Here is a 24,365-nt window from a genome sequence, read left to right as displayed (position 1 = left end):
TCATAGGTCTGTGTGAGACTGGTGGGGTGATGCAAGTAATTCCCTTCTCCTCTTGACTGCCTGGTCCAGTCTTGGGTTGAGAGAGCTTAGCCTCCAGTTTGGCTGTATAATTGCATCTCTCGCATGTATTAGTGTTTGGTGGAAGGAAGAGAGGGTTGTCTGTGTACATGAGGCAATTGTAACATTGCCTCAAAATGCCCAGATTCACCAGTTGGACCAGAGAGTACACCTGAAACTGCCCTTTGGACATGCCTGGATGGGTACAGTGAACTGTTTTACTGATTGGCTGGTAAGGTCGAATAGAGAGCCTTGTTCTTCCCTACAGTATAGGGGGGTCTAATGCTAAGGTTTATTAGTGCTTGCTATGAGTTTTGAGCAAGTGCCGGGATGAGACGTGAATGGTTTGAGTGCTTAAGTTGAAAGTTTGTCTAGTTCCAAGGGAAAAATTGAAGAGTAAACTTTGTGGAGCCGGGAATAATTATACCCTAGCTACCCGGCATGCAAAACCATGCAAATGCGGGTTTTATAGCAAGGAAATGAAAGAGATAGACATTAGCCCAAAATGGCCAATAAACTACTAATTTCTGGGCTGAAACCACTCCTCCAGAGACAGATAGGCTGCTCAAAGCTCCCTCTCTCACAGTGAACAGAGAAACTTTCTTCTATCCAAGTAAGTTATTGGCAAACACAGAAACTTTTAACACAGCCCTGAATTCAGCACTAACCTGAAAACTGGACTATACAAGCTTAGAAAGGCAGGAAAACAAGTATTTTTTTTTGTTTTGTTTCAGAAAATAAAGCAGGTACAATCAAAAAAACATTTTAAATGCACAGAAATGGCTATCACACTTGAGTGTGTAGCCTACAATAGTTAAACAGAAAAATGACTTTGTTAAAGTGCAGACAGTAAAATAAGTACAGTATGTAGCTGAAACAAGCTTTTTAAATCACAGAAACTGTAGAAAATTGGCATTTTAGGCGGAATTAGCTAAAGGCAGCAAGAAAATGCAGAAGAATGATACTTAAGCACTCCAAAGTCTCTCTTTTGTCTCTCTGCTGCTGTAGAACTCTGCAGGGCACCAGGCATGAGCTTGTTGAGCTGTATACTAGCACAAAAACCTCGCAAATGCGGGCCGGGTTTTATAGCACAGAAATGAAAGAGATAGAAATTAGCCCAAATGGCCAGTAAACTACTAATTTCTGGGCTGAAACCACTCCTCCAGGGACAGATAGGCTGCTCAAAGCTCCCTTTCTCACAGTGAACAGAGAAACTTCCTTATATCCAAGTAAGGTATGGGCAAACACAGAAACTTGTAACACAGCCCTGAATTCAGCACTAACCTGAAAACTGGACTATACTAGCTTAGAAAGGCGGGAAAACAAGTATTTTTGTTTTGTTTTGTTTCAGAAAATAAAGCAGATAAAATCAAAAAAACACTTTAAATGCACAGAAATGGCTGTCACACTTGAGTGTGTAGCCTACAACAGTTAAACAGGTAATTAAACACAAAAACGACTTTGTTAAAGTGCAGACAATAAAATAAGTACAATATGTAGCTGAAACAAGCTTTTTAAATCACAGAAGCTCTAGAAAGTCGGTGTTTTAGGCGGAATTAGCTAAAGGCAGCAAGAAAATGCAGAAAAATGATACTTAATCACTTCAAAGTCTCTCTGCTGCTGTAGAACTCTGCAGGGCACCAGGCAGGAGCTTGCTGAGCTGTATACTCGTATTATTTACATATTTAAATGTTTACATTATTTAGATAAATAACATCACTCAGTACATCATCTTCTTAAGTGTCCCCCCACCCTTTTACCCACAACCAAAACCATATGTCAATGTCCATTTACCATTGTATTTGATCTTATCAAGTCTGTCATTCTGTATTGTCCATGTTACATAAAGTATAACTCTGTCCATTTTCTTTGCCTTTTCTTGAAGTCTTGTTCCATAATAACCATATTCTATCATGTCCATATTTAACATTTGAAATTTCAAATAATCTTTAACCAAATCATGTTTACATACTTCTTTACACAACTCTTGAATTCCTTCACATTTTAAAAAACATGTTCTATTGTTTCAAACTCTCTGCACTTACTACATATTCTGTCTTGTTTACTTTTGTGTGCCATATTTGCTTTTACAGGTAATTTACCTATGGGCAACCTCCACAAAAAATCATTATGCATCTCATCATTATTGCTTTTTCTTACTTGTTTCTAACTCTTTCCATGGATCAGCAAAATAAAAAAAGATTCCATAATATTAACATACCTTTCTATTCTTTTCTGTTGCATTTTTTTGTTTCCATAACACAATTTTACTATGGAAGTCTCTCATTTCTTCCTCAGTGACACTTTTACTAGTTTCTTCATTGCCATTTCTTCTCAAAAGTTTAAATTGTATCTATACACAACGTAGTCCAATGTTCATAGAAAGTTGTCATTCTAATATGCTGTTTCCATAGTTCTATAACCTTTTTTTTTCTTTTTCATTAATTCTTTTATTCCTTTTTTATTTTAATATATTCCTCATTTTCGCGAAGTTTTATCCAAATAGCCGCATGATCAGAAAATCCTATATATTTTATTCCTTTTTGAGTCATTTTTCAACTTTCTGATATTAAAAAATAATCAGTTTCTGTCTTAATTTCATTCCTTTTATATGTCCAGTGTTTATTACCCCATATTTTAATTGTCCACTCCCATAATTTCTGTAACTATTTTAACATCACAGCCCTTCTTTTTATCTCTTGGGTTACAGTCAAAGTTGCCTGGGATTAAAATATCCATATTCACGCAAACATAATTAAGTATACTTTTAAACATTATTTTCTGTCTTTTTGTCATATATTTATATAAAGCTATAACTCTTTATACATACCTTTTTCCATCTCAGATCAACTACATTTATTCCCCCTAGATCTATTATTGTTACAGTTAATATTTTTCTTTTCTCTTTACACAATAAACATATACCTGAACAGGTTTCTTTACCTATACTCCAGGTAACAGTAACATCCCAAAACCTTTCTATTTGTACCCTTTCTTTGTCTGTTAATAGTCTGTTTTCTAACACTATTATTTGAACATCTGCAGCTTCACACCAATACATAATACTAATTCTCTTTTTCATATTTTTCACACTGTTCACATTTAAAGCTAAAATTTTCAGCTTTATTGAACATTTATATTAAGGATGTTTTTATCCCTTACCTTTATTTTCTCTTACCATAATATGAAACTTTCTTTTTCTCCCCCTAAATCTTTTTTCTTGCATTTTACCACATGCCACTCTTATTCTTCTTCACTTGTCTCATCTATTTGTTTTTCTTTATTTTCTTTAAACTTCTACATTTTCCGTTTGCGGTATAACTTCCTGTACAACATCTTCTTCTGTTTCTTTTTCTTATATAACTTCATTTTTATTTTTATTTTCTCGTATCTCTAGCTCACACTGTAACTGTGAATGTGCTGTATTGTCACATTTTTTACACTTTAACATTTCTTTGCATTATATCCTGTTTGACCAGATAAATAACATTTTTGTCACCTTCATTAATTAAATTATCATTCTTTCTACAAAAATAACACATTATAAGTTGACCTCTGTACTTCACAAACCCTCCATTACCATGAATATTAATAATGTGTATCACATTGTCGTTTTCCAATTTTAAAATAATTCCACATTCCCATCCCCCAGTCCATAGATGTTCTTCGTGTTTCACTGTTGCAGTCATCGCATTTGGGTTATCTGCCTGCAGGTAGCCCTCAGCCAGCCTGAATACCAGAGTCTTCGGATTTCTGCGTCGGATGTTGCCACTTCTTCCCTGATGTCAGGTCTTCAGGGGTATAAAACATGCAGCCGATGCCATTACATCAGTCTTTCTTGCCATGCAGTGCCTGAAGCAGAAGCAGTTTGCAAGTGCCGGTCGGCCGACTCCTGCGTTTTTCGTTTTAGAGTTTCAGACCCGAAGCCTTCAAAAAAGATAAATACCCGTTGGGGATCCTTATTCTAAGCGATGTCAGTAAAAGTTAACAATTGTCTTACCTGTGGAAAGCAAATACCTCATAGATTCATTCTTACTGCATCCCCTGTTTAGGCCCAGATCACGACATTCCTCGCTGTCAGTTTTGTGCCTTGTTCAACACCGGAACTATTCGTCGTTGGGCTATTTTTGCAGCCAGTTACTTTCATACTTGATCTGTGTACTCCGAAATGGCTTTGTTAAGCCATCTGACTACCGATCTTCCGAAAAAACGTAAGGATAAAGACAGAGACAGACCGCATAGATCCAAAACTGCTGACGATGGTTCATCTAAGCTAGTTGCCAGTCCACCAGTACTCAGTGAGGTGCTTTTGCAGTCCCTGATACCTGCTACTTTAGATTCGCAGTCCTCTACTGAGACCCATTCGGAGTATGCCGCGAGATCCTTCTTCGATTATGGAACCTGCAGCTGTCTCTACCTTGGATGAGTCCGGAGCCGCTGTGCAGGCACTGGCTTTTGAGGGTGTATTCAGCCCTACTGACTTGTGTATTAAACTGACGCTATCTTCTTCTTCAAGGCCTAAAACTCAATCCATGCCTAGAAAACTGACGCCCAGACCGCATGGTCAGGCCCCTATGCCTAAAAAAACAAATGATAAGAGTGACTGAAGACCTTATTACTTTAATCAGGGGAAGCCACCCTTCCCCGTCTAAGAGACCTAGGACTGATTTTCCTTCTGAAATTTCTGTTTCCTCTGATGACCAGGATTTACCCTTATCTACCTATGAGGATTCTGGTGCAGAGGACTCCATTCCCTCTGCTTCCCCTCCAGAGGATTTCTCTTTTGGTGAAACCTTGCATACTGTTAGGAAGCATTTTTGCTGGGAAAGCCAGGATTACTCTGACTTCAAAAAAAGGCTTAGGGATTTCTTACTCCTGCCCCAACACAGGCCTTTAGCTATCCCCCCTGTACTGGACATTGTAGATGATGCCTTCTCAGAATCTAGCCTGGCCCCTGACTCTTTGCCTCTTGCTCCCAGAAAACCTGATAGGTATTACAGGGTTCCTGACTCTCAGAAGTTCCTCTTTAAAAATCCTACTGCGGATCCTGAGACCATTTCACAGGGACCCAAGGGCATTAAGGCTACTACTGCCAAAAATCCTACCCCCTATGATAGGGCGCTATATAGATGGGGTAAGAAGGTATACACTAATGCAACCTTGGCCATTAGGGCCTTAAACTGCCAGTTTCATATGTTAAAGTACCAGCAGCATGTTATTGGATTGCTTAAACAGAAAATGATGTTGATTCCTGACTATGCCGAAAATAAAGATTTACAGGATTTAATGCATTTTGCTGAACAAGTTGGAAAACAGACTTTGCAATGTGGTTTTGATTCATTAGAGGCATCTTGCCGGGCTGCTGTCACATGCTTGGCTTAAGGAGCAGTCTTTACCAGATCATGTTAAAGCTAAATTGCTGGATGCTCCCTTAAACCAAGACCACCTGTTTGGCAACAAAGCAGAAGTACTTAAAAAGATGGAGGAAAAAGCTAAATCTATGCAAACAAGTACATCCTCCCAGATTTAGTAGGCATTGGCCCTTTAAGAATTGGTCCTTTCCTGCCTCTTCCAGGCCTTCGTAGTCCAAACCCAGAACCAGCAGAACACCCAGGCTGCAATCCCAAGGTACTCATAGGACTAAGCAGTGGGGGGCTCTAACTTCCAAAGCAGGGAGTAGTAAGATTCCCATTTATGGTAAACTGGCTCAATGACTTAACTTTAAACCTTCCAAGCCCTGCACAACTGACTGTTCCTTTAGGGGGAAAGATTGCCTTGCAGGCAAAAAAATTGGGAACTTATTACCCAGGACAAATGGGTTTTAAATATAGTTTCCCAAGGATACAGATTCCACTTCCACTTCTTACCAACCCCAAATGGTTGGCCATATCTACCCCCAGATCAGTGGGCAGAGGCTCAAAAGCAAGTTCGCTCTTTTAAGCATCAGGGCTTCAACCTGTCCCAGAAGAAGAATGGGGACAAGGTTTCTTACTCAAGACTTTTTCTGGTACCCAGAAAAGACAATTCCTGGTGTCCTATCCTGGACCTGTCTATCCTAAACTCATTTTTGGTAATCCCAAAATTCAAGATGCTAACTCTTCATCAGCTGTTTCCTATGCTAGGCAAAAATACCTGGTTGGTAACACTGGATTTAAAGGAAGCCTACCTGCACATCCCAATAAGAGAATCTTGCAGAAGATACCTACGTTTCAAAGCAGGCTACATGCACTATCAGTTCTCTGCACTGCCCTTTGTCTTATCTGCTGCGCCCAGGGTATTCACCAAGTGCCTAGCTCCAGTCATTGCATTTTGCAGGCAAAGAAATATTCAAATATACCCATACCTGGACGATTGTCTAATTCAGGCAGAAAGCCAGGAAATTCTGTTAAATCATCTGGCATTTGTAAAGAAATTGTTAACTTCTCTGGGGTACACCATAAACTAAAAGAAATCACATATTGTACTCTGCCCACAAATTGTATTCCTGGGAGCAAGCTTGAATACAACTTCTCAGATGGCCTATCTCACGCCAGAAAAACAAGTTCATTTGACAGCCTATTTCAGACTATTGGCCCCAAAGGCCCAGCTGTCTGCAAGGAAAATACTGCAAGCCCTGGGGTTCATGGCCTCCTGCATTCTACTAATTCCATATGCAAGACAGATTGAGAGGAAACTACAGTGGTATCTTAAAAGCCTATGGTGTCAACATTCTCAGGATCTAGAATCAATGATTCATATCATACCTTGTCTACAGATAGAGTTCCTTTGGTGGGCAGAGGGCTGCCACCAAAACAAGGGACTGCCATTTACTCTACCCCCTGCCGCCCAAACCCTAACAACAGACGCATCAGACTATGCATGGGGGGCTCACTTGGCAGGGGAGTGCATTCAGGGCAAATGGAACCCAAGTCAAATGCACCTGCATATCAATCAAAAAGAAATTTTAGCTGTACAGAATGCTCTGACAGCCTTCAAGGACCACATTCTTCCAGGACAATTATTGGTAAAGATGGGCAACACCACTGTTATGTGGTACATAAACAAGCAGGGAGGAACCCACTCATACCCTCTCTGCAGACTAGCCACGGCTCGGTGGAACACAGCCTTGAGCTACCAAGTGCACCTACAGGCTCAGTTCCTGCCAGGAAAGCTAAATACACTGGCAGACAACCTAAGCAGAAATCTCATGGACCCACACGAGTGGAAACTGGAACCAAAGATATTCAACATGTTGAGAAACAAATGGGGGAGCCCAGAGATAGATCTGTTTGCCTCCCCCAAGAAAAACCAATTGGACAAATTCTGCACAAGGACTCCCCACAAAGAAGCTTGGAAAGTGGATGCCCTGTCCTTCACCTGGAAAAACCTATCAGTTTATGCCTTTCCCCTTTTGCCTCTCCTCTCCAAGGTACTACTAAAGATCAAACAGGATAATACTCATTGCACCAGACTTGCCACGCCAAGATTGGTACCCCCTCTTGCTCAATGTGTCACTGCTGGCAGCATGGCACCTGCCCCAGACCCCTGCCCTGCTGTCTCAGTAGGAGGGCCAGATTCTGCGCCTACAGCGTCAAACCCTGAACCCGGCAGCCTGGCTAATTACCTGATCTCTCCGTTATCATCCCTCAGTAAGCAAGTGATGGATGTCATTCTGGAGGCATGGAGGCCTAGTACTAGAAATCCTATGCTGAAAAATGGAAAAGATTCTGTTCCTGGAACCAAACTCATGGGATGGGCACAGCAGCGCCCAATTTACCTCAGATTCTTCAATACTTAACTGAGATGCTTCACAAGGGCCTTTCCTTTTGCTCCATCAAAATTCATGCCTCAGCCATTTCAGCTCATTACAATACAGAACCACCCCTCTTCTCTCATCCACTGCTGAAGCAGTTCCTCAGAGGTGCCAAAAACTTAAGACCACCCAGGAGAGCTCCTACTCCAGCCTGGGACCTTAACTTTGTATTGGAAAAGCTCACTCTACCTCCCGTTGAGCCAGCTGCAAATGCAGAGTTGAAATTCCTTTCTTGGAAAACAGCCTTCCTTCTAGTCATCACTTCAGCAAGAAGGGTGTCTGAATTACAGGCCCTCATTGCAGTGGAGCTTTTCATCATCTTTCATGTGGACAGGGTGTCTCTCAGGACCAATCCCTCCTTCATGCCCAAGGTGGTATCCAGTGTGGCCCTTAATCTGTCCATTCATTTGCCAACCTTCTTTTCTAATCCACAGAACAAAGGGGAACGAATACTGTACTCCTTGGACGTACACAGACAACTTAGATTTTACTTGGACAGGACTAAACCTCTCAGGAAATCTGAACAGCTGCTGGTTGCATTTGCTGCAGGGGCAGAGGGGAAGGCCACTTCATAGCAAACCATTTCTAAGTTGCTAGGCCACTGCATTCATTTCTGCTATAAGCACCATTGAAAACCTACCCCACAGGGGATAAGACCACATTCAACCAGGGCTGCATCTACCTCTACAGCCTTTCTCAGAGGTGTCCCTACAAGGGACATCCTAGAAGCTGCTACCTGGAGATCTGTACATACTTTCACCAAGCATCACCACATGCCTGTCTTTTACAAATCCAGAGCTGGATTTCCCACTGCAGTCTTGCAGGGCTTATTAGCTGGCCCTAATGCTCTTTAACGTCCTCCTCCCTTCCTTAGGTTTGGGAATCAATCCAAATGTGATGACTGCAGCAGTGAAATACGAAGAACATAATACAGTTGTGTACAGTTACCATAAATGTAGATGTTGGAGTGTATTCACTGTTGCAGTCCTGGTTACCCTCCCTCCAGCCCCCTGTATTCTGTTGGCTCTACCTTTCCTTCTTGTTGGTATATTTATTTTTTCTTGTGTATTTGCTTTTTGATGGGGGTTTACCATACCATGTTATTGCTTCCTATTGTGGGGGCACCTGACATCTGGTGCAAGAAAAACTGATGTAATGGTGTCGGCTGCATGTTTTATACCCCTGACGACCTGACGTCAAGGAATAAGCGACAGCATCCGACACAGAAATCCGAAGACTCTGGTATTCAGGCTAGCTGAGGGCTACCTGTAGGCAGATGACCCAAATGTGATGACTGCAACAGTGAGTACACTCAAACTTCTACATTTATGGTAAGTGTGCACAACTGTACTTTCTGTTTCATCACATATTTTAGTAGTGTGCATCACTTCTTTACATGTTGTCATTAAATATTTTTTCAATTCTTTTGCTTTCACTTCATTTCTAAACTGAATCAAAACTCTTTTTTTATTTGTCTAAAAAAGGGTTGTAAGCATATTCTGACCATGGAAAGTCTGTTTTCTTCTTTTTCATAAACAGCCCCAAAATTGTCCATAGCCTGACCAGTTTCAAATATCAAGTCACAAAATGTTTCTTTCTTAGTTAAAATGAAAGCTCTTACCTCTTCAACTTTAACACTCAGTGGTATTATAACATTGTCCCATACTTCATATGTGTCCAAACCTTTTACTACTCACCTGAACCACAAATTTATTTTGTTGCCTTTATTCCCCTCTCTTCTTTGGCAGTTTCTCCCACTGTTTCAGCATAAGTCTTATTCTTTGGAACATTTTCTGGCATATTTTTGTCTTCTGTTTTCCCCATAATCTCAAACCAGGATACTGCAGCTCCACTTTCTTGCTCACTCTCGTTTGTCATCTCCTCCAGATAAACATTCTGCAACCCTCCGGAATGGAGTGTTGAAACAATAAATTTTTCTACTTTTTCTGTCGCTTCAAACAGATTTTTCTGGAAATTTTACTCTGAATCCATTTCCACCCCTGTATTCACCTCCATTTCCTCCACCTCAACCTCTTTTCTATATGAAAACTACAATTTCTCTGGTCCCAAATAATTTGAGAAGATTTCTGGTACCGATTCTACCATCCATTTCGACTGCATTTTAACCGACTTTCACTTCATTTTCAGCAAAAGTTGAATCAACCGTTTTTTCTCCCTGATCCTCAGGGCGTCCTGTGCACCTGGAACAGGAACAATAAGTCCATCGTGTCACACACAAACTCTTCCCCTACTACCAAGAGTAAGGGAAGTTTCCTGATACCTTGGCCAAATTCCCCTGTTGTATAAATACCACCTCTGGTCTCCCCTGTAAAGAAACTACTAGCATAGTGGGACTAACCTCGTCAACAAAGGATAGCTAGGTAGAGATAGATTGTTTGTCTAACAAAAGTTTCAGTGCTTCCAGATAAGGGTCAGTCATTGACCAGTTCTGAGCCCTGACAGAGTATTCATGATATGCATGACTGCTATTGCAGCTCACAGCTAACCTCTTGGTGTACAATTTTTAATGTGGGTGTTAGCAGCATCCACTGTAGTGAGACACCTGCTAGCCTGGCAGTACAACTCAAGGCGTTCCTATCTTTAGGAATCATAGTCAATATAACCAAATCCTTACTAGATCCATGATGCTACAACTAAATTATAATTAACTCAGGAACATGTAAATTGAAAAGTGCACACTGCTAGTAGAAATGGAAACAAGTCTACTTCAGATACAAAAGTGATGACAGAATTGTCAGATGTTCAGCATGCAGACAAGAATTAAAAGCTGCCCAGCATATTCCATCTATCCGTCCATAAACCCCTTTTTTCCCAGGGTTGACATGTCACATCAACAGTATCCTTCATCTAAAGCCAGTGTTTTACTCCACCGGTTGGGTAGGCCTGCCACTGTTGTTCTTTCATATGACACACGTGCACAAACCCTTACACCTATGGACCATGTATTTTTCACTGACTTGGATAATTTGTAGCAAGTTCTGTTGTTTGATATCAACACTGTACAGGTTTCCCTTTCAAGACTTCTTTACTTAAGACCGAAATAATATGCATCAGTTAGTCAGATTTATTATGATTTGCATAGTAAAGGAATACAGCATATACCAATAGCAATTAACTGAAAATCGAGTAACAAGAGAAGAATATGCAGAGTTGTGCTGCTGTTAGAAATGTATGCTGCCAATTTTTCCTGCTTTATGAATTGCATTAAGATGCTCTTTTCATCAGTTGTAGTTATTGTTATTTTATTCAGTTCTGTATCTGGAGCCAGTGTTCAAAAATTATTTTCTTGCATATTCTTTACTTTACATGTTTGAATGCATCATCCAAAGTTATCTCAATTTGAAGTGTTTATTTTAAACAACTGTAATTCCACCCACAGTGATTCTTTTTCCTCTCACAGGGAAAACTGCCTTTGACGGGAATGACAATCACAAAAATAGAAGACAGTGAAAATAAAAATGCCTTTGAAATTGCAGGTAGATATCATATTCTTAATAAACTTTGCTTTTTTGTTATTCTGCATTTCTCTTCATAGAAGGCAGCTTTATTGCATTTTACTTGTAAGTAGTCCCCCAGTATGAATAAAAATTAATGTTTTATGTGTGCTCTTTGCAGGCAGTATGATAGAGAGGATAGTTGTGTCCTGCAACAATCAACAAGATCTGCATGACTGGGTTGATCATTTGCAAAAACAAACCAAAGTCACTAACATTGGGAATCCTGTTATCAAGCCACATTCTGTGCCATCTCATACAGTAAGAGTTCTTTGTATCAGTTCATTGTATGATATAAATATTCTGTTTTATATCATTGTATTCACAGACTACTGACATCGTTACCTTGATAATATAGTTCTGCTGTTTGTATGGAAAGTGCTTGAGTCAGTTATGCAGCAGATAAAAGTTTTGCAAGCATTATGAGGTTTTAGTTGAACCGTTTGCTTGCATTTTACCACTTCCAGTTGAATGTTTCTTGCATATACCTAACAGTGTAAGTTAATGCTTAACAGTCTCTGAGCATACCGCATCATGCTTAATGCCAGTTCATTTGGCATACTATTTGCAAACGCAACACACAACTTAGAATGTGCAGCTAACTGACCATTGATACATGTATGGAAACGGCTGGTCCTCATTTTATTACTGAAGTTGTATAAAAGTGCAGGCAGTGTTGATAAACTTGTCTATACTTTTTCTGTCTAGTTATCAATTCAGACATTTTATGTTATCATTTCTGGGGATAGTGTAATAAGGCCGCGGTGGTGCAGCGGTTAGCGTTGTTGCCTCACAGCAAGAGGTTCTCCTGTTCTATTCTCGGCTGGAGCGCCTTCTGTCTGGAGTCTGCATGTCCTCCCCATGGTTGAGTGATGTTTAAAGACATGCAGGTAGGTGCGAGCGTGAATGGGTGTGCCTTCTTTGAAGGTTGGGTGTCAGGCTGGCAACTCGGCACCATACAAAAATCCACTGCCAATCATTAGCAAACTGGAGTTCCTTGTGGCGACCCCTAACAGGGAAAAGCCGAAAGACATTACTATTTCTAGGGATAGTATAACACATTTCAATAAGCTAGTGATGTACAAGCTCTACAGAGTCTTTAAAAGAAGATTTGATGTTGTCATTTTCATTCTTTCCTCAACAAATGGATTTGGATCTGACTCGGCCACTTTTTCAGCTTCTAGGATCCAACGCTCGAGCTCCTACCTTACCCATAATAGCCCTGATTACTCTATTACCTCGGATCTCGTTTGCCGCTCTGTAAGATTGGTTGAGATTATGGCTTCTCGAGCTCTAGTGGTTTTCGTGCGTGTATTAACCTTGTAGTTTGAATACCTTTCCTTTTAATTTTTGCATCTTTATATATGCATTTCTTCCCTTACCTATTTTCTAATTTCTGTTTTTCCGTAAGGTACTGTAGACTTAACAATTGCTGATAATTTCTTTTTCTTTACCTTGGCCTGAGATATTCTTTCTATAACATAGTTAATATTACTTTTCATTTTCTTTATTTTAATTTTTTTTTCTGTAGTCTTGTGGTAATTTTTATAACTAGTTTTCACTAACTTAAGTTTTTTAGTGTTTGAATTGCTAGTTTCAATATGGCTGATAAGCCTACTAGATTTAAAAATGCACTTCCTGTGGGCATAAAATCCCTAACTCTGATGCGTACAGGGAGTACCTGTACTGTTTGGGGCCTGTGCATCTGGACACCTCCTGCTGTGTTTTTGTGGCTTTTAATGTCAGGGCCATTAGCGACCACGGGAATAAACTAATCCCGAAAGGCCTTCTTCCAGCTTCTGCTTTTCTGTGGTACATCATCAAGGACTCAAACCATTCTCAGAAAACTAGAGAGACTAGGGATCATTGGAAACGCTCTTCCTCAAAGTGTTCTCAGTCTGCACCTCTTCTGCGAAGGTTTTCGAAAGCACTGATCCAAAGGCTTCAGATCCTATATCTGCTGTTGCCAAGTCTGCTCAGCTCCGTACACATAGGTTTTCCCTGGAGCTGGTTTCCCCAAGGTTAAGGTCTCCTTTTCTTCAGTAGGCCCCTAAAAAGTCCTCCAGGCCACCCTCCACCTCTTCTTCGATTAGTTCCTCTCCCGTAGGCTCTTCAAGCCAGAGGTGGATAGGATGATAAGATTTCTCAGAACAGAGATGCAGATGGAGGTCCAGTCAGCTCCGTCTCACATCAGATCTATGAGCCTTAAGCCTTCTGTCCAGCCCCTTCATGCTCCTTCTTCATTCCGACCAGCTGCATCGGAGTCCTCAGATCCAAGTTCCTCGAGGGTTGAACTGTCAGGTCTGAAGTTTTTGACATCCTAGATTCCGGTGACGTCCCTCATCCGATCGGCTCCCACTCAGTAGGAGCATGACGACTCTTGGAGATGAAGCATCGACGGCGGATCTGAGGAGTTGACTTTGACTCCAAAGTTTTAAGAGCCATCACTTCCTCTTGGAGCCTCAGCATTGGATAACTCAGCTCCAACTCTCCCTTTGAATCGGAGGGTTTGGGAGCTGTGGGGTTTGTCTGATGTGAGTGCTTCGGCTCCAGTGGGATTGCCCTCAGTGTCTCCTGGACCCTCGGCTTTCAAGGTGATGGAGGGAGTATTGTCACAATCTAGACTGGCTTCAACTCTTCCTTCCTCGGATCCAAGGCCCCATCCTGCTTTGGATCCTGTGTCTGGTTTCTGTCATCCTACATCTCAGGGCCAGCCAGCCCAGATGAGCTTCTAAGCTGTTTCCACCAAGAAACTTCCCATCTCTTCTGACATCTTTTCTGACATTTCCCTAGAGCATTCCACTGAGGAGGTCCCTTGGAAGAGATTGTGCAAGAGGAGGCACCTGGATTCCCCAAAGGAATCCTTCACAGAAGTCACTGATTTTGATGAGGGGAAGAGTCCCCTAGATCCCCACCTGAAGATGTGTCATTCGGAGACATCTTAGAGCCCATAACCCTTCACAGGAGGAATCGGTGATCTTGGTGGCATTTGGGTCAGGACCATCTACTTCTTGGGCTACACCACCTATGGATGAGGTGATAGACTTGGTCTCCCACAGAGCATGGAAGAAACCACACACAGTAGAACTGATCCTTAAGCTCCCAGATAAGATTCTAAGTGCCCCGTCAGATAGGTTACATTGTATGAAAGGTGTTCTTGTAGATGCCATGGTTGTTGCAGCAGCTACTATGAAGCAGTTGGCTGACCAGAGCTCCTCTGTCTATCATCCTAACAGGGAGACTAGGACATTGGACAGGTTTGGCAAGTGAGTGTATGCATCAGGGACTTTCACTTTACGATTGCTGAATTATTTGGTGCATTTCATGAGGTACAGAGGGACTTGATCAAGGAACTCTCTAACTCTCTCCCAGGATCCATGCCTGTAGAGGAACGGAAGTCCTTTTTTTCATGACTGACCTACAATTCATTGCTAACATGCCCATAAGGTTAATCTTACACACAGCTGGAGGTTCCTCACAGGCTGCCAGTTCAGACATAACCATTAAGAGACATGCCTGGATGCAATTGTTTTGATTTTGCGGAGCCCTTTAAGGCATCATTTAGCAATGCTTCCTTTGATGGATCTTCTTTATTTGGACCAGCAGTTGAAGACATGCTGTGTCCCACAGTGAGAAGGATGGAAGGACCCTGTCTGCAGTGTTAATCAGCTTTTTTACCCCGTAAAGAACCTTTTCCAGGAGTCAATGTGGTGATAAGAAGCCATGGTTCCAAAAATCCCAAGGGCCTTTCCAGGAATCACATAGAGATTTTCCCCCAGATGTAGAGTGAGAAATAAGATGCTGCCCTTATGGCAGTGGGGGTCTGCCGAATCAAGGTTCTCGAGAGTCTTTCTTCAACAGGCCTTTTCAGTGCTTCTGAAAGGTTGCCCAGCTGTCCCTCTCTGGAGGCAGTTTGGGGGCACTTATCCTCCTCCCAAAAATCTGGGCAACCATCATACAAGAGGATACTTCATTCCCTTTTCACAAGTTCTTCCACAGAAGTGAAAAAGTCTCCCCAGTGTTACACCCAATCAGAGGGAAGAAGCAGTTCTAGAAATTCAAATGCTGCTGGCCATAAGAGTCATCCAGAAGGTCCCTCCAGTCAAAAGAGGATCCAGAATTTACTCAAGGTTCTTTTTATTGCCAAAGAAAACAGGGAACCTGATACCCATTTTGGATCTCAGTTATTTGAACCAGTTTGTAAAGAATTCCAAGTTCTGGGTGGTCAACTTTCAATCCATTCTACCTAACCTTCAGAAGGATGACTGGATGTGCTCTCTAGATCTTCAAGATGCGTACTGTCATATAAAAAAGAACAGACACTCCTGAAGATATCTACGCAGTGGTAGCAACTCATCTGAGATTGCACAGATTCAGAGTGTTTCCATATTTAGATGATTAACTGCACCAACCAGGCATCTTCTGGAAAAGGCCAGAGATTACCTTCTACTTTTATTTCCGTCTCTGGAGATTACCATAAATCTGGTAAAGTCCCAACCTCGATCAGTTTAAGCCTTGGTGTTTATAGGGCTTTGTCTGAACACAGTTGCGTAGCTCTTCTGCCTCACAAAATGATTCTTACTCTGAAATCGCATGCAATTCAAATTCTATCTCATCCCTCACCCCCAGCAAGATTATTACTCAAAGCCCTAGGGTCGATAGCTGCTGCAATAACTTTACTTACCCACTGCTCATCTTCATATGATAATTCTTCAGTGGACTCTAACAGTGCAATGGTCTTTTCATCGACAATCTTTGCAACATCCAATAAAATTGCCTTAGGTTTACAGAAAATCTCTGCTTTGGTGGATACATTTGGAAGAGATTTATCAAGGCTGCTCATTTGTCCTTCCTGTCCCGAAAGCCATGTTGATCATGGACACCTCCCAGCTAGGGTGGGCGGGGGACATTACTTAGGACAGACAGTTCAAGACACGTGGTCCCAAGAAAAGACCAACTTGCATGCAAATGTTCTAAAGATGAGAGCGGTGCTTTAAGCGTTGCAGGCCCTTCAGAGCTATCTTCCACTAGGAACTATTGCTTTTCAGATGGACAGCCTGTCATTAGTCTGGTACACCAAACAGGGGTAACTAGGTCTTACCCCTATGCCAAAAGGCAATGTTTAATCTCCAGCTGCTTTTTAGTAGCAACGCATATACTGGGGAAAGTCAACATATTAGCAGACAAGTTCAACAGGACCATTCTGACTTCTCACGAGTGGTCTCTCAATCAGTTGCAAAGATGATCTTCAACAATGGGGTCAATCATGCTGCAGTCTGTTTGCTTCTCCCCTTGACAACAAATGCAGCAGGTTCTTTACCCTAATTCTCTCTCAGGGCAGTCACCAAGAGATACTCTAGTCCATGCTTACCCTGTCCTACCGCTAATACCCAAGTTTCTTCAGAAAGCCAGTCAGTTGAAGAACAAAGTAATCCTTATTGCACCCTTCTGGCCTCAGCAGATATGGTTCCCTTTTCTATGGTCTCACATGGTATGTCCACCTTGGACTCTGGATCCCACTCCAGATCTGTCACATCCTGCAAGGGATGACTTATCCAAACATAACAGGCCTCAAACGGACTGCTTGCTTTCTCCAATTCCATTGATGGCTAGATATGCCACGCTTTCTCCTTCAGTTTGTCAGATCCTTTCTTCGTCCCACAAATCTTCAACCAGAAGGATTTATAAGAACAAATGGAAAAGATTTTCTTTGTGGGTGCATCAGAGAAACTTAGATCCCGTTACTACTCCAATCCCAGGTGTTTTAGATTTCTTAGCCTCTGTTTTTCAAGTCTGGGGCAAGCTTCTCTACCATTAAAGTGCAGTTAGCAACCATCCCCAACTACCACATCAGTGATAAAGCTTTTCATTTAACTTCAACTAAGTTGTGCAAGACCTCCGTAAAGGGTACATTTTTGCTTAGACCTCTAATTCTAGCTCCCACTCCAGCTTAGACCTTAAGTTTTTATCTTGGAAAGCTGACTTTTTGATGATGATTACTTCAGCTAGATGAGTTTCAGATCTCCAAACACTCTCTGCAACACCACCATATCTAATTTTTCATAAGGATAGGGCTACCCTCCACAGTAATCCTTCCTTTCTACCTAAAGTGGCCTCTGAATTAAACGTCAGTCAAGTCTTAACGTACCCCTTTTTTTTTTTTTTTTTTTTTTTTTACAAATTTTGAAAAAGAAGAATTTGCTCTTCATTTCTTAGACGTACATAGACAACTTCATTTTTACCTGCAAAGAACCAGAGTATAGAAAAACAGATCATTTGTTTGTTTCCTTTTCTAACATCAAGATGAGAAAACCAGGTTTGAAAGTTACTCCAGTAAAATGGGTAACAGATTGTATTTCTCATGTTTATTCTTTGAAAAGTCCAGTCTTTCCAAAACAACCAAAGACACATTCAGATAGGTTGATTGGGCTAGGGCGTTCACTGATAATATTTGTGCAGCTGCCACTTGCTCTAATGTTCATACCTTTGTTTATCAATGCAAATTGGGTATCATCTGCAGGAACAGAGTATCATTCGGTTCTGCGGTACTCCAGAATATCCATCCATTAGGGCCACCCGAGGTAAATGTAGCTGGATCTCTGTCCCATTTGTTCAGGAATGCATGAAAATGACAACATCAGATGTAAAAGTTATGTACTCACCATAACGTTCCATCTGTGTTGTCCATTTTCATTCTTCCTCTACTTCCCGCCCACCTTCCCCCATCCATGTCTTTGGGAGTGACCTAATACAATTGATGCAGGGAATCATTGTTTTAATTTGAGGTCCTGATCTTTCAGCTATCACTGCTCTGTCATAGCTATTTTAAATAAATTTTCCTGTGATATTGTGTAATATCCGCAAACTTGATCTGAGGTAATACAGTGATCAGGGGCATTACAGATAAGGGAGGAGCTTGAGAGTCAGATCCTAGAAGCTGAAAAAAGCGGCCAAGTCGGATCCGTGGACAGGATCTGAACCCATTTGTTGAGGAAGAATGAAAATGGACAACACATATGGAATGTTATGGTGAGTACATAACTTTTATTTTTTCTTCTCCCTTCCTGCACCCATTCAGCCAGTTAGTTCCATGGTGTAGGAGCCAGGCATTCCTGAGCTAAGTGAGAGCCCTGTGGTCTGGTTGTTCATTCTTGGGTATAGCATAATTAGTTCATTTGTTCCTGTGGAGAGAGATGGGTGGCTGGAGGGAACCAGCTTGCTGGTCCTGTGAACCGACCTATCCACCTCACTTGTATCTCCCTAGCATTGACTCACAGAGCTCTGCTACATGCTACATGCTGAAGTATGCCTCTGCTTGTTATTTTACCCATTTCATCCAGTTTCACTATGATAACATGGCTAGATAGGCCTAGACTTCGCAGGCACAACATCTATTACTCTCTCTAGTTATCATCCAACTGACAAGCCAAAACCGCTTCCCCCATGATGGGTGAGCTAACAATGGCGGTTTACTCCCATCTTCCCTCCTCCTTGGCTGTTTCAGTGCCTGAGCCAATAATTGAACTCTGATCATCTGGATCACAGTCATGGTTTTATCACTGTATGGCACTGAGCTGAGTTGATGTGCTAAGTAAAGTTTTATGGCTATGAATTATGCTGTATAGACAAATGGATTCCCACATTGTGGTCTAATGACAAACTTTGATGAATGTAATTTAGTTGGATCATACTGATTGAATTGATTGCACACTGACAGTAGAGTAATGTATCAAAGTGCTGACAGCGTCAAACTACATGGATGAGGGAGTTTCGTGCCCTCTCCTGGTACTGTGTGTTCTTGGAGTTAATATTGTGGAGGCTGAGGAATGCAGACCCCCCCCCCCCCATGTGAGTTCCCCTTCACAACATACTTAATTAGGATCTTTCAACTTTTTTTATTATTTTTCTTTTTAAAATTCTTTAACATGACATTTTTAAAAAGTGACATGGGTGCACTTACAGTAGTAGAAAAGAAAGCAAGCCATTACATTTCTGTTATTATTTTCATGCAGCATACGTATGTATTTTTTAAATAATTTTTATTCACTCCAGTGTTACTTAGTTTGATTCTTTCCTTCTCATAAATTTCACTCCTTCTCTTTAACGTTATTCTGCATTCATTGTTCCTGCAAATTCCATTTATTTGTATGTAACTTACTCCTTCCTTTTTTTCAGATTCCACCTCCAGTTCCTTTATAATATTCAATACTAAAGTTATGGCTAGTTTTTATTTTTGTTTTCAGACAATAGTACTAAACATAACAAAGCATTACTATGTCTAAGCAATTCAGATCTTGTATACCAGCTCAAAAAAAATAATTTCCTTACTGACATACATTCTGTCAAAGGCCGGAGGTCTTCCCACTTGCCTGTCAGTGGGTCCGAAGTCACCTTGCAGAACCAGAACTGCCCTTCATACCCACAGACAAGACCCTTCAGTTTTCTAGTGTCACAGTAAGAGAAGGATCTCTTGGTAGACTTCTCTTCTTATGTGGTTTACTTCTGTTACTGAGCTGACATAAGAAATCCTTTTAGATTTGTATTCCGCCCTCTAACTTTTTCTGTATGTACTTAAAATGTGTATTGTGCTGATTTGCCCTTTTTTTTTTCTTATCGAAAGTTGTATGTAGTGTTGAATTTTATATCTCTTTCAGTATGAAGTATACTGTTCATTGTAAGCTGATTTTGAGCTTTTGTGGGGTTTGTAACCCTTTTAATGTGTTTTATGGACATTAGTGACTGATAAGTTTCGGTACTAAGGCCATTTTAGCACAGTTCATCTCATTGCCTTGTGCTGCAAGAACTGCAAGTAAAATTCTTAAAAAATAAAAGCCCAGAACAGAATAAGGAATGGTACTTTAAAATAAGATCACATATATGCAGTAAAAGTACCAAAACCAACATAGCTGCAGGTAAAATCCAAAAAACACTTCAATGCATAAACAATAATTAAAACAGAGTAAGCGCTTTCACGGTAAGTTGCCACCTCTTCATCAGACTAGTTATGAGGAACATCCAAATCATTTAAATAAATCAGTAAAAGCAACTAGAACATCAATTAAGCACTCATTACTTTAAAGTGTCAGTACATAAAATACTAAAACCATGACAAATAAGAAACAAAATCAATGTTTCAAAGGTCTAACCTTCAAAAATGGTTTAAGGGAGACAACCTCATTTAAGCCAGGTGCTTTGTCAGCATTCAAGGATAGAATCCACTTCTGTTCATTGGATTCAGTCTGATTCCTAATGTTCCCACCTCTTAAATTCTCAGTAATAATCTCAAGCACTAGAAGTCTAAAATGATGGTCTACTCCATGGTTAATAACATATTTAGCCAGGGCATTAGTATCCATATGAAAAAAGGCTGCAGTTTACTAAAACTAAAAAAATTACAACGTGCTATTAAAGATTTTTCAAATGGGACTGTTTTTACTTGGAGTAGGAGTAACTCAGTACTGGCGAGTAACAACGGAAGGCTCTCAGCAGTTTTCAGAGCCCTTTACTGGCTCAACCAATGATACGACGGCTTCAGTTACACCTCCAATAGTGGAAACAGCCGTGGGCTTACATATAACACAATCTGCTCAGTCGACCGGAAGCTGATCTGAGCTACCTCAACAGCACAGTAATGGAGAAAGAATGCCGGTGCAGCAAGTATATAAGAAAAGGAAATCTCCTTCAAAAGATGCTGGGAGTTCCTCCATGGCCGTAGAGTCAAATTTGTGACTTAAACCTACACCATCCACATTTTTCATCTGAAGACACCTTTTCCCATCGGAGACAGAATGCAGAGTCGAGGGAGAAAGGGGAAGCTGCAGCATCTCCCGAGCATGACAGTAAACGAGAATTCAGTGGGGCCACACAAACAGAGGTAAATAATCTAGTTATCCTCTGTAGAATTAACCCCAGAACAATTAACTCTTTTAAATAAAGATCTCTCTTTTATTCAAGCTAGAGAAGCCATTTTAATAGATGTCTTAATGGACTTAAGACTTTTGGCAGAACGCTGACATTGAAAGCAATGTTTAATGGTACTGTTAATAGTGAAATGGATTATTTTAAGAAACCTAGTATGTTCATTCCACCACCCAATGCCAGGATAGAGACTTTTATTGAGTTGTGTGATAAACAGATAAGGAATGATTTTGAGTGTAAAAGGAAGAATCGATCTTTTAACTTGACTAAGGATGAGCATATTGCCCTTACAGAATTGAGGGATATGAAATCGATACAAATCAGACCAGTGGGCAAAGTTGGAGGAATAGTTATTTTAGACAGGGACTTGTATAAAATACAAATGAGTAAATTGCTTTGTGATGAAACTACCTATGCCTGTATTTCTAAGCCTTTAGTCAATGGGATCATTGAGAAAGTATCATTCCTTGTGTTTGACATGTTAATGACCGGTATAATTGATGAGAAACTGTTTGAGTATTTTGAGGTTAAGTAACCACTTGTACCAATTATTTATGGTTTACCTAAAGTGCACAAAAATTTAACACTCCCACCTATGCGCCAGATAGTATCTGGGAAAGGTTGGGTGACAGAGCCACTTTCGATTTTCATTGAAAAATAATCTGCATCCTTTGCTTGATACATGTGAATCTGTTCTTAAAGATTCTAGAAGTTTCTTACAAAAGTTATTTGTGGCTACATCAAACCCGAACACTAAATATTTTCTGGTGACAATGGACACAGAATCACTTTTTACAGTAATTCCTAATCAATGGGGCATAGAGAATATTAGGAAATTCATGTGTACTAACCATTGTTTTACAGCTGGCAAAATTGATTTATGTATATTATTAGAACTTATATTGGAAATTTTTTTTTTTATTTGAAGAACAATTTTTTGCACAAAAGGTTGGCATAGCGATGGGCACAGCATGTGCCAACAGCTGTGCCAACCTTGTCTTAGTACAATGGGAGAGGGATGTACTATTACAAGCTGAAGGCTTCTGTAATTACATTTTGTGGTATGCCAGATTTGTGGATGATATTTTTTTGTTATGGAAAGGGACAACAAACTGCCTTGTAGAATTTATAGATTATTTGCAACAATCCACTGGATTTTTGAGATTTACATATAAATTCTCTTGTGACGAGGTAGACTTCCTTGATGTTACAGTCAAGAAATCAGAGTTGACACAGATAGTAACAAATATTTATAGGAAACCTACCTGAAAAAATAACCTGTTGCACAAGAGCAGTATGCATCTTAGGCACGTTACCCGAAATGTTATTAAAGGCCAAGTCTATAGAGTTATGAGACTCCACAATAATGAAGAGCAATTATTAACAGCACTTGGTCCCTGAAAGTGGAGTTTCTTAATAGAGGATACAAAGAAGGTGAGCTTAATGAATGTATTACAGCTATCTTCAAAGAGAGAGGGGGTAAATTTAGGTCCTATTATGCAGATAGATCCACTCACGAAGCTTTTCAGGTAACAGAAAGACAAGAGCTGATTAGATTCCCTCTAACATAGTCTTCTGACATGCATTGTGTTTGTGAAATTATTAGAAGGAATTGGGGTATGTTGGATACTGTGGATGAATTAAAAGATGTTATAGATACAGTTCCACATTTTTCCTTTAAGAACAAGTCACTGAAAAGGCTCTTATGTTATAATGCCTCTGTCAGTAATAAGGAAATCGTATCAGATAGGAAAGGTACTTTTAAATGTAGGAACTGCACAGCATGTAAATTTATTCATACAAGCTTTAATTATGTACATCCTAATATGCGTTTTAAATTGGAAACAGATTTTTATGCTGACTGTAGAACCTGTAATATAGTTTATTTCAGTTATTGTATTAAACATCATGCGTTCTGTGTAGGGATGAGTAATAGACAGTTGAAGGACAGGATTTTGAAACATCAGAGATATCAAAAATAGAAAGGATACTAATGTCCTGGCTAAACATGTTATTAACCATGGAGTTAGACCATCATTTTAGACTTCTAGTGCTTGAGATTATTACTGAGAATTTAAGATTGGGGGGGCATTAGGAATTGGACTGAATCCGCTGAACAGAAGTGGATTCTATCCTTGAATGCTGACAAAGCACCTGGCTTAAATGAGTTTGTCTCCCTTAAACCATTTTTGAAGGCTAGACCTTTGAAACATTGATTTTGTTTCTTATTAGTCATGGTTTTAGTGTTTTATATACTGGCACTTTAAAGTAATGAGTGCTTAATTGATGTTCTAATTGCTTTTATTGATTTGTTATTTAAATGATTTGGATAGTAACCAAAAAACAAGGTGCAGGCACTCGAAACCAACCAATAAATGTAGAAAAGTGTGCCCTGGTCCGCTTGTAAGTAACACCAAACACCAGTAACTTAGTGAAAGATTGTGATAGCAGCAAAATCACATCCAGTTAACAGTAGTACTAAGAAATAGCAGCAAAACTTGAAATAATAGCAGCGAAACCTCAGTTAGGATGAACGCTCTTTAATACACTTGAACAGACTGCGTTTTCGTCACCAAAGACTTCATCAGACAACATAAAGACATAATGAACTGGTTTAAATACTCCATAGAAGTAATTAAAAACTATTGGATTGGTTGAATTTTGTTTTAAACACACCTATTATATCTGTACTTCAAGTAATTCATTAATATTCATGAGTTTTGTAAAGTGCTACGTGCTTTGTTAAAAACTTCTATATTAAAAACCCCTATGTTAAAACTTTCATTTTTCCTGATAAATTGCTCCTACATAAATACTTATTACAAATTTAAAAAATACATACACAAATTGTGAAGACAATATGATTTAAAACCACTTTTGATCTAAAAATATATATATATCCAAAAACACATATTGAATGAAACCTATGAGTCCACAATGTTGGTGTGCCCTCTAGTGACCATAATTTGAATTGCTTTATATTTTATTTGCCCTTATTTTTAAGAGGGGAGTTATAGTCAGAAACTCATTCATTCCAGGGCTATTGTTAGAGTCCAGGTGTACCTGCCACCATAGTTCTCTAT

At 40.1% G+C, this 24,365-nt stretch overlaps 1 protein-coding gene across 4 annotated transcripts in view; it reads left to right on the top strand.

The window, feature by feature from the left end:
- The window catches only part of ARHGEF7 (Rho guanine nucleotide exchange factor 7), a 2,881,265-nt gene that overhangs the window by 2,233,753 nt on the left and 623,147 nt on the right, over window positions 1-24,365 (top strand). For all 4 annotated transcript variants that reach the window (XM_044072654.1, XM_044072651.1, XM_044072652.1 and 1 more), the window contains 2 exons: window positions 11,271-11,346; window positions 11,486-11,625. In XM_044072654.1, coding sequence (XP_043928589.1) covers window positions 11,271-11,346; window positions 11,486-11,625 — 216 coding nt within the window. The remainder of the gene's footprint in view (window positions 1-11,270; window positions 11,347-11,485; window positions 11,626-24,365) is intronic.

This window comes from Protopterus annectens, chromosome 5.part0 (genome assembly GCF_019279795.1).
Source record: "Protopterus annectens isolate FY-2018-M chromosome 5.part0, PAN1.0, whole genome shotgun sequence".
NCBI lineage: Eukaryota > Metazoa > Chordata > Ceratodontiformes > Protopteridae > Protopterus > Protopterus annectens.
Note: the sequence above shows the minus strand (reverse complement) of the source record. Positions and strands in the feature narration are given on the sequence as shown.